This window comes from Bombina bombina, chromosome 2, assembly GCF_027579735.1.
Source record: "Bombina bombina isolate aBomBom1 chromosome 2, aBomBom1.pri, whole genome shotgun sequence".
NCBI lineage: Eukaryota > Metazoa > Chordata > Amphibia > Anura > Bombinatoridae > Bombina > Bombina bombina.
Window position 1 is genome coordinate 1,025,056,573 of NC_069500.1, and position 16,242 is coordinate 1,025,072,814.

The 16,242-nt window shown below is 38.1% G+C and overlaps 1 protein-coding gene across 8 annotated transcripts in view; it reads left to right on the forward strand.

The window, feature by feature from the left end:
* Positions 1-16,242, forward strand: part of BLTP1 (bridge-like lipid transfer protein family member 1) — a 1,044,923-nt gene that overhangs the window by 1,007,596 nt on the left and 21,085 nt on the right. For all 8 annotated transcript variants that reach the window (XM_053703615.1, XM_053703613.1, XM_053703617.1 and 5 more), the window contains one exon: positions 12,797-12,931. In XM_053703615.1, the coding sequence (XP_053559590.1) occupies positions 12,797-12,931 (135 nt within the window). The remainder of the gene's footprint in view (positions 1-12,796; positions 12,932-16,242) is intronic.

The following is a 16,242-nucleotide window of genomic DNA, read 5'->3' on the forward strand; positions in this document are numbered from 1 at the left end:
ATAGCATACACTTATACATGCAGATACATACACACTACATAGCATACACTTATACATGCAGATACATACACACTACATAGCATACACTTATACATGCAGATACACACACACTACATAGCATACACTTATACATGCAGATACACACACACTACATAGCATACACTTATACATGCAGATACACACACACTACATAGCATACACTTATACATGCAGATACACACACACTACATAGCATACACTTATACATGCAGATACACACACACTACATAGCATACACTTATACATGCAGATACACACACACTACATAGCATACACTTATACATGCAGATACACAAACACTACATAGCATACACTTATACATGAAGATACACATACACACTACATAGCATACACCTATACATGCAGATACACATACACACACACTACATAGCATACACCTATACATGCAGATACACACACACTACATAGCATACACCTATACATGCAGATACACACACTACATAGCATACACCTATACATGCAGATACACATACACACACACTACATAACATACACCTATACATGCAGATACACACAATACACACACACTACATTGCATACACTTATACATGCAGATACACACACACACTACATAGCATACACCTATACATGCAGATACACATACACACACACTACATAGCATACACCTATACATGCAGATACACATACACACACACTACATAGCATACACCTATACATGCAGATACACACACACTACATAGCATACACCTATACATGCAGATACACACACTACATAGCATACACCTATACATGCAGATACACATACACACACACTACATAGCATACACCTATACATGCAGATACACACACACTACATTGCATACACTTATACATGCAGATACACACACACTACATTGCATACACTTATACATGCAGATACACACACACACTACATTGCATACACTTATACATGCAGATACACACACACTACATTGCATACACTTATACATGCAGATACACACCCTTCATAGCTTACATTAATACATGCAGATACACACACTACATAGCATACACTTACACATGCAGATACACATACACACACACTACATAGCATACACCTATACATGCAGATACACACACACTACATTGCATACACTTATACATGCAGATACACACACACTACATTGCATACACTTATACATGCAGATACACACACACTACATTGCATACACTTATACATGCAGATACACACACACTACATTGCATACACTTATACATGCAGATACACACACACTACATAGCATACACTTACACAGCATACACTTACACAGCATACACTTACACATGCAGATACACACACTACATAGCATACACTTACACATGCACATACACTACATAGCATGCACATACACTACATAGCATGCACATACACACACACACACACTACATAGCATACACTTACACATGCAGATACACACACACTGCATAACATACACTTACACATGCAGATACACACACACTACATAGCATACACTTACACATACAGATACACACACACACTACACAGCATACACTTACACATGCAGATACACACACACTACACAGCATATACTTATACATGCAGATACACACACTACATAGCATACACACACACTACATAGCATACACTTACAAATGCACATACACACGCTACATACACACACACACACTACATAGCATACACTTATACATGCAAATACATAGTAACATACATAGATTACACTTATATATGCAGATGCACATTACATAGCATACACTTATACATAGAGATACACACACACACACACACACACTACATCATATATGGGTATCTGTAATTCATTGTATGGGGTTCTGGGGTTGGCAAGCACATTATCTGGCAGTATGAGGCTGCCACTGTTCGTTACGCTGGTGTTAGCACTGCTCATCGTATAAAACTGAAGGCATGCTAGTATTATCACCAGGGGTTTAAACGTCATCACTACCAGAGGATAGAGGTCACCATTACCTGAGGTCAGAGGGTATACAGCCTTCTTACTCCTGCTTAACCCACACACCATTCATTTTCCACAGGGAATCTAACAGGTATCTAACCCTGGGAGAGAAAAGCCAGCTGATTCTGAGTATGGGCCCAATAGAATTAAAAAAAAAAATAATTCTTTCCTAAGACATGGAGAGTCCACAACGCCATACCAATTACTAGTTTGATATTCACTCCTAGCCAGCAGGAGGAGGCAAAGAGCACCCCAGCAGAGCTGTTAAGTGTCACCTTCCCTTACCCATAACCCCCAGTCATTCTCTTTGCCTCTGTCAATGGAGGACGTGAAGCTGGTATCTGAAGATATTTATTCCTTTTATGGGTACTTTTCCCTGCAAGCAAGGATTTTAGCTGTGTAATTGTCAATCTCTTGAGTAAGAGTAGTGGTGGCTTTTAAGCAGTTAGAAAGTGATGAGGTTGTCCTTGCTTGGTTTTCTAACATAATTGCTATTTTGGTAATAGAAAGCCAGAGTTGGTTACTCTCTTTTTCTACAGGTCTGATAGGAGTATATGTCCTTTCACGCCTTGTGAGCTGTCTTCCTGCCGGACAGCTGGATTTGCAGGTAAGTGCTTTTGCCTTCTAGGTATTGGAGACTTGCACTTTTCAGGAGTTTTTATTTCTCACTAATTAATTGGGACTTAATCAATCCTTTGTTAAGGATTTATTGGGGCAGCGTGCAGGCACTTTGGTATGTGAGGGAGACTATGGGGTTAACTTTTCCCTTACGTGTTATGGGATGGTTCCTCAGACTGAAGGGTGTTTTTGTTCACTTATTTTATTACTTTAAGTGGAAAGCGCTATGGAGGTGTTTTTCAACTGTTTTAACACATATTGGATCGTAATCGTTAGCTCGGTAAGTTTGCTTGAAGTTTCGATAGCGTGCTTTTAGTTTGTTGCACAGTTTTCTTGTGTGCCGCTCACGGGATAGCCCGCTCTTCCGCTTGTACGCTGAGCGGAGCGGTGTCATTCTCTGAGTTCTCTTCTGTGACTGCTGAGAGAGACCTTGTTGGAGCTGTTCATTTATTTTATCTCTGCTTCTAGCGGTTACAGTAGGGCACCTCAGTCTGACTGAGGTGTATTTTTTGTTTTCCTGTTTTAGTGCATATTGCGCTCTGAGGGATTCCAATTCCTTAAAGTGACAATAATTTTTTTTGTCTTCATTTACTTTTGGGGTACTATCTTAGCTATGGACACTGAACAGGAGTCTGTTTCATTTGATAAATGTTTACTATGTTTAGAGGCCCAAATAATTTTGCCTATGCAATTTTGTTCCTCATGTTTAGCTAGGACCCTAAAACTTAAAGATAAATTACTGCCTTCTGAGCCTATTGTCTCTCAGGATAATGCTGTTCAGGATATGCCACAGCTTTCTCCTCAAACGTCCCAAGCCTCAATGACATCACATACAGTGCCCTGCAGTTCCTCTCAGCCTCCTGGAGGCGTGTATTTGCCAATAGATTTTGCTGTACAGATATATTCTGTGGTGTCTGCGGCTTTATCTGCTTTTACAAACCAAAAGAATGTCAGCACTCTGGGGAAAAAATGCACGTCACCAAGGAACCACTGCTCCAGGTTCCACAAAGTATCAAAAAAGAGGAAGCAGTTGACAGCAAACAATCTTTAATTTATTTATAATAAGACAGAAAAATTAGATTTCTGAACAACTCAGGGATATAACAGTATATAACAAGCTTACACATAATCCTGTATTCAATATACAAAAAGAAATAGGAAAGTGTTTAGATAATGCCTTGAAGAGAGGTATTATTAGTAAGGATGTTGCTGTTTTTTTAAAAATTGAGAAACCATACACCCCTGTAATTTACACTTTACCCAAAATGCATAAAAACATGTATCACCCCCCTTGTCGCCCCATTGTTGCGAGTACAAACTCTGTTTACACTAATATTTCAATCTTTCTTGATAAAATTCTCCGCCCATATGTAGAAATGTCCAGTTCATTTGTTAAGGCTACTGGAGACTTCCTAAATAAATTGAATTCTCTAGAGTTAACAACTAGTAAATTTATACTGTTTAGTCTAGATGTAGAGAGTTTATATACGTCGATCACTCACACTAGCGGAATGGGATCAATTTATTATACATTGTTATCAAATAAAAAATACAGTATTGCTCAGATTGACTTCTTCATGCAGTTACTTTCCATTATATTGTACGGTAATTACTTTTGTTCAGAGATGACTATTATCTCCAATTACAGGGTACTGCCATGGGTTCCAACGTCGCCCCCAACTATGCCAACATTTTCATGAATGTCTATGAAGAGAAATTTATATTTTGTAATGATTTATTTATTCGATATGGCGCCACATGGTGGCGCTATATCGATGACATTTTTGGTATTTGGTTGGGCGACGTTGGAACCCTGGAGAAATTTGTAAGTGACTTGAATTTATCCACTAATCACATTAAGTTTAAACTCGTATGGAGTGAAGAGTCTTTAGACTTTTTGGATGTTAGGATTATTAAAAAGGGTAATTCTTTTTTCACAGATCTTTATAGAAAAACCACTGATCGCAATAGTTTGCTCAGATATGACAGTGCTCTCCCTCCATCACTTATTAAGTCCCTTCCACATAGCCAGCTACTCCGTGTCCGCAGAATTGTCTCATCAGAAAATCTGATTGATAAAAGATTGACAGAAATGGGTCAAATATTTACTGATAGGGGGTACCCTAAAGATATGATAAATAAAAATATTGATTCTGTTAAATCTATTCCTAGAGATGTTTTGCTAAAACCAAGTACAAATAAGAAAGTTCAGAACCCTAGAACCATTTTTGTGTTAAAGTATAATGCTCAGAGTTCAGCTATTCCATTGGAATATTTTGTCCAACTGTAACCCAGACATTAGGGAGTTTCAAGAATATCCTATGCCGGCTTTTAAAAAAGGTATGAACTTACAAGAGAAATTAGTTAAGGCTGATATAGGCCCAAAAATTAAATCAAATACAAGATATATTTCATCTAAAAATAATGGTTGTTTCCCCTGCCTGGGCTGCTCTTGTTGCAGCAACATCACAAAAGGTTCTATATTTTATCACCCTCATACCGGGAAAAAATACAACATAAAGGGTTACTTTACCTGCCTTACTACTTTCATCATATATATGGTTAATTGCCCATGTGGGAGGGTCTATATAGGTGAATCGACTCGCAGTGCGAGAGACCGTATAACTGAACACAAAAGTAATATTCGCACTAAAAATTTAAAAGCCCCTCTTGCATATCATTTTTTAACTACTGGTCATTCAATTAGTCAGCTTAAATTTAAAATCATTGACCATATTGCATTACCACGCAGAGGTGGGGATAGGGAATTACTTCTGAAGCAAAAAGAATCCTTCTGGATTCATGAATTAGGGACTCTTTCTCCTAAAGGTATGAACAAGGATTGGGACCTATCTGTCTTCCTATAAAACATTTAACTTGCTATGTTGTATATAAGGATAAATAATTTAAATGCTATATATGTTTGATGAACTATTTAAAAATGTTTAAAAATATTTAACAGTTACATGCTGAAATGTAGCCACTGGCATAATATGAGAAATAGTATTGAATTGTTACATTTAGAAAGATATGTCAGGTTATGGGGCATTTATAAAGCTGTTCAGTAGCTGCTCTATGAAAACCTCTTTATCACCATCTAGTGGTGTATAGTTGTGAATTATTATAAATATTGTGTTTAGTAAGGGTTAATTACTCTTTATCGCCACCTAGAGGTGTATGGGTATATAAGGATGCATTAGTTGTTTGTTTGGCATGGCATGAATAAGGGATAATACCCGAAACGTCACCAATTTTTCTGTCTTATTATAAATAAATTCAAGATTTTTTGCTGTCACCCGCTTCCTCTTTTTTGATGCTTTATCTGCTTTTCCCATGGCGAGAAAGCGCAAGAGGAAATCAAAGCATTTTTCTGATAATAAGATGTCTGTTCCATCTTCTTCTGCGATGGTTGACCTCCCCCATAAATCGGATGAGGAGGATACCTCAGTTGCTTCTGAGGGTGAGATCCCAGATTCTGATAGTATAAATCCTTTGACTGATTCTGAAGAAGTAAACTTCAGATTTAAGCTTGAACATCTTCGTTTACTTCTAAAGGAGGTTCTGGCTACTTTGGACGACTCAGATTCTTCTGTCGCTGTCAACCCTAAAAAATCTAGTAAGCTTAATAAATACTATGATGTTCCTTCCTCTGTGGAAGTGTTTCCTGTTCCAGACCGTGTGTCAGAGATCATAGCACAGGAATAGGATATGCCAGGGATTCCGTTTTTCCCCTTTGCTGTTTTTAGAAAGATGTTTCATGTTGCTGACTCCATTCGGGACTCATGGTGTACTATGCCTAAAGTGGAAGGAGCTATTTCTACTCTGGCCAAGAGAACCACGATTCCTATAGAGGATACCTGTTCTTTTAAGGATCCCATGGACAAAAAGCTGAAGGCTTATTTAAAGAAAATGTATTTTCATCAGGGATTACAATGGTAATCTGCTGTTTGTATTGCTACTAGCATCTTATTGGTGTGATGCTTTGTCTGAACTGATTCTAGAGGAGACTTTCTTAGAGGAATTCCAAAATAGGATCAGCGCTCTCAAGCTGGCCAATTCCTTTATCTCTGATTCCAACATGCAAGTCATTAGACTAGGAGCCAAGATGTCTGGTTTCACTGTTCTAGCTCACAGGGCTCTGTGGCTAACATCTTGGTCAGCTAATGTTACCTCCAAGTCCAAGCTCCTGTCATTACCTTACAAGGGTAAAACCCTGTTTGGTCCTGGTCTGGCAGAGATCATTTCTGAAATTACGGGTGGAAAGGGGTCTTTTCTACCACAAGACAAGAAGAATAGACCTAAGGGGCGTCAAAATTCTAATTTTCGTTCCTTTCGTAACTTCAAAAGTCTTCCTCTTCCAAGCCGGAGCAGTCCAAGTCCTCATGGAGATCCAATCAGAACTGGAATAAAGGGAAGCAATCAAAGAAGCCTTTATCTCAGACTAAGTCAACATGAAGGGTCTGCCCCCGGTCCCGGTATTGGATCAAGTGGGGGGCAGACTTTTCTTGTTTCAACAAGCTTGGATATGCGATGTCCCAGACCTTTGCGCTGTGGACATAGTATCTCAGGATTACATAATAGACTTCAAGACTTGTCCTCCCAGGGGCATATTCCTCCTCTCAAGATTTTCTTCAGATCAGGTTAAATGGGAGGCATTGTTAAACTGCGTTCAGGATCTTTTCTCCCTGGGAGTGATTGTTCCAGTTCCAGTAAGGGAACAGGGTCTAGGATTCTATTCAAATCTGTTTTTGGTTCCCAAAAAAGAGGGAACTTTTCAACCCATTTTAGACCTAAACTGTCTCCACAGATTTCTCAGGGTTCCGTCCTTCAAAATGGAAACAATTCGTTCCATTCTTCCCTTGGTCCAAGAGGGTCAGTTCATGACGACCATAGACCTGAAGGATGCGTATCTTCATGTTCTCATTCACAGGGATCATCACCAGTTCCTGAGATTCGCTTTTCTAGATGAGCACTTTTAATTTGTTTCTCTTCCATTTGGCCTTGCCACAGCTCCCAGAATTTTCACAAAGTTTCTGGGGGCTCTCTTGGCAGTTGTCAGGTTTCTGGGAATTGAGGTGGCGACTTACCTGGATGACATCTTCATTCAAGCATCATCTTTTCAACCAGCAAACTCTCATATAGAGATCTTGTTGTCTTTTCTATGTTCCCCTGGATGGAAAGTGAATCTGGAGAAGAGTTCCCTTGTTCCAGCTACAAGGGTGTGTTTCTTAGGGACCATTATAGATTCCCTATCTATGAAGATTTTTTTCTGACTGAGGTCAGAAAAGCCAAACCTCTCACTTCTTGCTGGTCTCTCCAGTCTACTGTTCGTCCATCAGTGGCTCAATGCATGGTGGTAATTGGTCTGATGGTTGCTTTTATGGACATCATTCCTTTTGCTCGATTCCATCTGAGAGCTCTACAATTATGCATGCTCAGGCAATGGAACAGAGACCATTCAGATCTATCTCAGAAGATAGATCTGGATCCGTTAACAAGAGACTCTCTCTTGTGGTGGATTTCTCAGGATCATCTGTCTCAGGGCACATGCTTCTGGAGACCCTGCTTTGTGATTGTGACCACGGACACCAGCCTGTTAGGCTGGGGAGCAGTCTGGGGCTCATTAAAGGCTCAGGGCCTGTGGACTCAGGAGGAGTCTTCTCTCCCCATAAACATCTTGAAATTGAGAGCGATCTACAATGCCTTGATGGCTTGGCCTCAGTTGTCTTTAGCTCGGTTTATCAGATTCCAGTCGGACATTACCACCTCAGTGGCTTACATCAACCACCAAGGAGGAAATCGGAGTTCCTTGGCCATGAAGAAGGTGACTTGCATTATTCAGTGGGCGGAAGCTCAAGATTGTCTCCTATCTGCCATCCACATTCCAGGAGTGGACAACTGGGAGGCAGATTTTCTGAGCAGGCAGACTTTTCATCCCGTGGAGTGGGCTCTCCATCCGGAGGTGTTCTCCAGTGGGGGGTGCCATAGTTGGATCTGATGGTGTCTCAAAATGCCTAGCTTCCAAGGTATGGTGCAAGGTCAAGAGATCCTCAGGCCGCCCTGATAGATGCTCAGGCGGTTCCTTGGGATTTCGGTCTAACATACCTGTTTCCTCCTTTTGCTCTTCTTCCTAGAGTCATTGCTCGTATCAAACAGGAGAGAGCGTCTGTAATTCTAATAGCTCCAGCATGGCCTCGCAGGATCTGGTTTGCGGCCCTAGTGAAGATGATATCTCTTCCACCTTGGAAGTTACCTCTGAAGAAGGACCTTCTAACTCGGGGTCCTTTCCTCTATCCAAATCTAGTTTCTCTGAAGCTGACTGCTTGGAGATTGAACACTTGGTTTTGGCTAAGCGTGGATTTTCTGAGTCAGTCATTAATACTATGTTTCAGGCTCGTAAACCGGGTTACCATAAGGTATGGTGCAAATACCTATATTGGTGTGATTCGAAGGGCACTTCTTGAAGTAAGGTCAGGATTCCTAGAATTTTGTCATTTCTCCAAGAAGGTCTGGAGAATGGTTTGTCAGTTGTCTGAAGGGTCAGATTTCTGCACTGTCTATTCTTTTACACAAACATCTGGCAGATGTGCCAGATGTTCAGTCTTTTTGTCAGGTTCTGGTCAGAATCAGGCCTGTGTTTAAACCTGTTGCTCCTCCTTGGAGGTTGAACCTTGTGCTTAAGGTTTTGCAGCAGGCTCCATTTGAGCCAATGCATTCTGTAGATATTAAGTTGTTATCTTGAAAGGTTTTGTTTCTTATTGCTATTTCCTCTTCTCACAGAGTTTCTTAACTCTTGGCTCTGTGGTGTGATTCCCCTTACCTTATTTTTCACGTGGATATAGCAGTTCTTCTTACTAAGTTGGGATTTCTACCTAAGGTGGTTTCAGATCGAAACATTAATCAGGAAATTGTTGTTCCTTCCCTTTGTCCTAATCCTTCTTCTCATAAGGAATGTCTTTTGCATAACTTAGATGTTGTGTGCACTTTAAAATGTTACCTACAGGCTACTAAAGATTTTCGTCAGTCTTCTGCCCTATTTTTTTTGTTTCTCTGGATAGAGGAAGGGTCAGAAGGCCACTTCTACTTCTCTGTCTCTCTGGTTGAGAAATATGATTTGTTTTGCTTATGAGACTGCTGGACAGCAGCCTCCTGAGAGAATTACGGCTCATTCTACAAGGGCTGTCTCCTCATCTTGGGCTTTCAAGAATGAAGCTTATGTGGAACAGATTTGCAAGGCGGCTACATGGTCCTCTCTGTATACTTTTTCTAAATTTTACAAATTTGATACTTTTGCCTCGGCTGAGGCCTCTTTTGGAAGTAAGGTTCTTCAAGCCGTGGTGCCTTCTGTTTAGGTCCGCCTGTCTTGTTCTCCCTCCCTGTTCATTCCGTGTCCTCTAGCTTGGGTATTGATTCCCACTAGTAATTGGAATGACATAGTGGACTCTCCATGTCTTAGGAAAGAAAATAAAATGTATGTTTACCTGATAAATTTCTTTCTTTCCGGACATGGAGAGTCCACGACCCCACCCTTAAATAAGACAATATTTGTGTTAAACCTCAGGCACCTCTACACCTTTGTGTTATCTTCTTTTTCCATTTCCCTTTGACCGAATGACTGGGGGTTATGGGTAAGGGAAGTGACACTTAACAGCTCTGCTGGGGTGCTCTTTGCCTCCTCCTACTGGCCAGGAGTAAATATCCCACTAGTAATTGGAATGATGTTGTGTCCGGAAAGAGAGAAATTTATCAGGTAAGCATATTTTTTTTTTTTTTTTTTAATACATGAGGCAATGCGGGAAAGATGGCAAGCAACCCGGGACAACGTGACTGTCTGGCGAAAATCGGGACAGTTGGGGAGTATTGTGTTACAATCCTTTATGACTTTTCATTTTCTCTTTCGCATATCTGGTTACCCTTTTGCTTGCATAGCTATATTTCTTATATACTTGGAAGAGCGGGATCCATCCAGCATATCATTATGTGATTTGGTCATATGCTTATAGAATGGATTAAATGCCCTATGTTTCATTTTGTATTTAGTCAAATTGTTTTTTAATTGTTTCTTTTCCTTTTATCTTCACATGGTATATATTGAGATATATTTATTCAGCAACTTAAAGGGACACTGTACCCAAAAAAAATTCTTTCGTGATTCAGATTAAGCATGAAATTTTAAGCAACGTTTTAATTTACTCCTATTATAAAATTTTCTTCATTCTCTTGGTATCTTTATTTGAAATGCAAGAATGTAAGTTTAGATGCCGGACCATTTTTGGTGAACAACCTGGGTTGTCCTTGCTGATTGGTGGATAAATTCATCCACCAATAAAAAAGTGCTGTCCAGAGTACTGAAACCAAAAAAAAGCTTAGATGCCTTCTTTTTCAAATAATGATAGCAAGAGAACAAAGAAAAATTGACAATAGGAGTAAATTAGACATTTGCTTAAAATTGCATGCTCTTTCTGAATTACAAAAGAAAAAATGTGGGTTCAGTGTCCCTTTAAATGTACTCCACTTTTTAATTTAAATATACATATGCCAGTTTATACATTTTAAATATGCCCTTAAAGGGACATGAAACACAACCTCTTTCTTTCATGATTCAAATAAAGCATGACATTTTGAACAATGTTCCAATTTACTTCTTTTAACTTCTTTTAGAGTTGGTAACTGCAGGGACTGTAAAATAATAAAAAAAAAAATGCCTGGGACATGCATAAGGCTATCCTAAAAAAACGGTAATACAGTATGGGTAGAATTGATGGGCCTATTGGTTCTTATTTATCATCAAATTCTATGTTTATCAAATTTGCTTCTGTTCCCTTTGTATCCTTTGTTGAAAAGTAGGAAAGTAAGCTCAGGAGTGTGCACTTGCGCAGCACTATATGGCAGAAGTATTTCGAGAATGTTATACATTTGTAAGAGAACTAGATAACAGCACTTTATCCTGTCATGCAGAGCTCCAGATATGTGCACGTTACCTACCAAGGTATCTCTTCAACAAAGAATAACATTAAAATAAAGCAAATTTGGTAATAGAAATCAATTGGAAACTTGTTTTTTAAAATTGTATTCTTTGTCTGATTCACAAAAGAAACATTTTATGTTTCATATCCCTTTAAAGAACTCAAATTTACCTCTTTTTTTTAAAATGTAAACATCTTTGTTAATCCTTTATAATAATTCTACCTGTATTGTCTTTGACATGGATGTTCTTTATGCCTCATTAGTTCTTCTGTTAATTGAGACATGTAGTTATCTTTTAGGGAGTTAAAAAAAATAGCTCCCTTATCTGAAGTGCTAGTTTCTATGTCTTCTATATTTTCAGCAGTTAAAATGTTCCATAATTACAATCTGGTCATTGACTGCAGCCCTCCCTATTAAAGCAGTATGTGTTTACTCTAGATTGCTAATGCTGTAGTATGTTATAATCTTCTGTAAATCATCACCGGTATTATTATAAATGCCTTTGTATACTCTAACTTTTAATTTAGCCTTCACAAACATACAAATTGTTACTCCTATCCCTTCACAATAAAGTACAGTCACCTGTGTTTTTTGCTTAGCCAAGTGTGTCCTCTCACCAGGTTTTAGTTGTGTTGATAATACTCTAGTTCTCCTTTATCACAAAGAATTCCATCTTTCACCAAATCTTACCTGTCCAACTCCTTGCATGTAGCTGTTTCACTAGCTTTTAGATGATATACCAGCCTGCTGCTTTATACACTGATTTCTAATGGCTGTCACCTTGATGCAGTTTTTGGCTCTTCAACCACTGGCTCTTGTGCACACAATCTTCAATTTAGTAATTAGGACATTGTGAGGTTTTTGCCTTGTGCTAATTAACTTAATAGCTTTCTTTTTTATGTAAAATCTTGTAACATTAGCACCTTACACATTTTCTGTTATATAATGAACTTTGTGCACATGCTAACAAAATGATAAAACATTTTATAAAATATATATTAATATAAGTATGTATGGGTGTTCCGTATGATTACAGAATTCAAGCTAAAAAAAAAGTTTAGACTTGTCTTATTTTCTAGGTCAGAAATGAACTTCTAATTAAAACTGTATTAGTAGCTGCACAAGCATATGTTTTAATATTTTAATTATCTATTTTTTTGTAGAAAATATATATAAATGTTTGTTTTTTCTTTATGCAGATCCTGATAGTAAACCGAAGGTGGAGTGTAGTGTTGTAACAGAGTTTACTGACCATATTTGTGTGACGATGGATGCTGAACTGATAATGTTTTTACATGATTTGGTATCTGCCTATTTAAAGGAGAAAGAGAAAGGTAAGGCAATAACAATAATAAATGTATTACATTTTAAAATAATTGTCCTAATTAGGAAATATTGGATCAATCATCGTGCAAACCTCCTTTCCTTCCTCCCTAAAATGTTATCTACAGATATATGAACCAGGGAATCATGGTTCTTTCTTTGTTTAGCTCCTAAGAAATTTAAAGGGCGACTTCTTCAAAAGTTGGATGTTGTGAGAACTCTATGTTGAAGGCACTAAGGATTTCAGACTTTCTTTTTCTCTATTTGTAAATTTTTCCAGACCTTGCAAGGGTCAGAAAGTTACAGCTGTTAGCATAGTTGCTTGGTTTAAAGGGACAGTGTACTCCCAGTTATCAATTTTACATACTGGAGTGTATTAAAATGTTTTCAAATAGCTCCTTCACTTTTTTATTTTCTCATTTAAAATAGCTTATTTTGCCTATTGTATCCCCACCATTACTCAAAAATTATGAACTTAAGTTCTGGTTACATAAAAACCATATAAACAAGAAGGTTTAGATAAAATAATGTTCCCAGTGGGGATCTGTGACAGGGAGAAAATAAAATGTTAATTTTCAATTGTTCTCTCTAAGGGCCTTATGATTTAAAGCTCTTCACTCTGGCAAGATGATCTAAGATGTCTCGTCAGTACAGCAAGGTCCCTCAAAGTCTTTTAAAAAGACAAAAAAAATTCTTGGGAGTTTGTTTATCTCTCTATGCAAAGTTCTGGATGTGAAGACAAATGCATTATAATATCATGCTCAAAAAAAGTCCCCAAAGCGAGATTCCTCTCGATGCTGGTGAGTTTTTCATCATCAGGCCCGAAGTACTGGCCTTTGAGTAAACAGTAATAAAGAAGATATGGACTTTGTGCAACTAATTAGACAGATAACATAATGAGGTATTCTCTCCCCACAAGAACGTAACCAATATAGCAACCATGCTAACTTGCACGCGTATTACAAGTTAAAAGTAAACATGTTTGCTCGAGCGCAAACTAAATTGTATAAGGGTTAAAAGTTACATTATTACAGAAGATCACAGACAGAAAATCTTTACTGCTGACAAACCGTTGCCATCTTCACTCTTTAATACGGGCCATTCCAAAAGCGCAGATGTGTAGAGTGAAAAGAAACAGTACCAATGAAACTAAATCACAAGAAAAGCTTAATGAGATGGCAACCAAATTCTTGAACAGAGGCTATGCTTTTTAACTGGTACCAGACACTACTGAAAAGATCCAATACCTCACACAAGATAAATTGCTCAATAGATCAAGGAGTTCAATCTGTTATAATAAGTTGACAATGATTACTACCAATACCCCTATTGTGGGAATTCTAGCTAACTCTATAAAGAACCATTGGGGCATTTTAAAATCTGACCCTACACTCTCATTCAGCAATATGGAAACATCTAGGATTGACTATAAGAGGGGTCGTAATCTTAAAGATTTATTAATGAAAACATTACTACGTGTAACTCTGATACAGGGGACAAGCTTCAGACATCCACATACAAATGAGAAATTTGAGATTCGACATCTAACTTGTACCACAAAATTTGTCATATATTTGATTAATTGTTAATGTGGACTTTTTTATGTTGGAAAAACGGATGACGATATCAAGAAAAGAATGGCTAACCATAGAAGTGACTTTATGGAGATATTAAACGTACAGTGAAACGTTAGAGATTTATTTTGATTGACCATGCCCCATATCTACGGAGGGGGTTGATAGGAGTAATAAATTACTCCTGATGGAAGCAAAATTGATATTTTTGTTGGACACATTACAGCCAAAGGCATTGAACACAAGTATTGATTGGCACTGTTACCTATAGGGTTAATTGTGGTTATATTAGTTAAGATCTAAATGTTTTGAATTGATTTTTAACACAATTTGATCTATATAGGTATATTATAGTCTGTTCATATGTACTCAACATTTAAACCAGCTTACCATATAAGACTAGATATGACGTGACGGTATAAATTTTCGATCTATATAATTTGCGGTGCTCTGACAGAATGCCGAAAGATATTTGGCCGACAGCACATCCTAGTTAAGCAGTCCACAGAGTTAAGCTGCCTGTATTTTAAAAATACCTTTTCTTTCATGTAATTGGCAAGAGTCCATGATCTAGTGACGTATGGGATATACAATCCTACCAGGAGGGGCAAAGTTTCCCAAACCTCAAAATGCCTATAAATACACCCCTCACCACACCCACAATTCAGTTTTACAAACTTTGCCTCCTATGGAGGTGGTGAAGTAAGTTTGTGCTAAGATTTCTACGTTGAAATGCGCTTCTCAGCATTTTGAAGCCCGATTCCTCTCAGAGTACAGGGAATGTCAGAGGGACGTGGAGAGTATCACCTATTGAATGCAATGATTTTCCTAACGGGGGTCTTTTTCATAGGTTCTCTGTTATCGGTCGTAGAGATTCATCTCCTACCTCCCTTTTCAGATCGACAATATACTCTCATATACCATTACCTCTACTGATAACTGTTTCAGTACTGGTTTGTCTATCTGCTATATGGGGATGGGTGTCTTTGGGTAAGTATGTTTTTATTACTTAAAGGGACAGTCAACACCAGAATTTTTGTTGCTTAAAAAGAAAGATAATCCCTTTATTACACATTCCCCAGTTTTGCATAACCAACACACTTATAATAATAAACGTTTTACCTCTGTAATTACCTTGTATCTAAGCTTCTGCGGACTGCCCCCTTATTTCAGTCCTTTTGACAGACTTGCATTTTAGCCAATCAGTGCTCACTCCTAGGTCACTTCACGTGCATGAGCTCAATGTTATCTATATGAAACACGTGAACTAATGCCCTCTAGTGGTCAAAATGCATTCAGATTAGAGGCAGTCTTCAAGGTCTAAGAAATTAGCATGTGAACATCCTAGTTTTAGCTTTCAACTATGAATACCAAGAGAACAAAGCAAAATTGGTGATAAAAGTAAATTGGGAAGTTGTTTAAAATTGCATGCCCTATTTAAATCATGAAAGTTTTTTTGGGACTTGACTGTCCCTTTAAGACACCTCAGCTATGGTTTTGGCACTTTATGCAATTATATAAAGTTCTAAATATATGTATTGTACTTATATTTGCCATGAGTCAGGTTCATGTATTTCCTTTTGCAGATTGTCAGTTTCATATTTGGGGAAAGTTAATATTAAGAAATATTTTTCTTACCTGGGGTTTAGTCTTTTTTTCAATTGACTACTTTGTTTCAAATTGCGGGCTGACTTAGGCTCGAGGGTGCGCCAAATTCTACACTTTATTGCGTCATTCTTGGCGTGAGA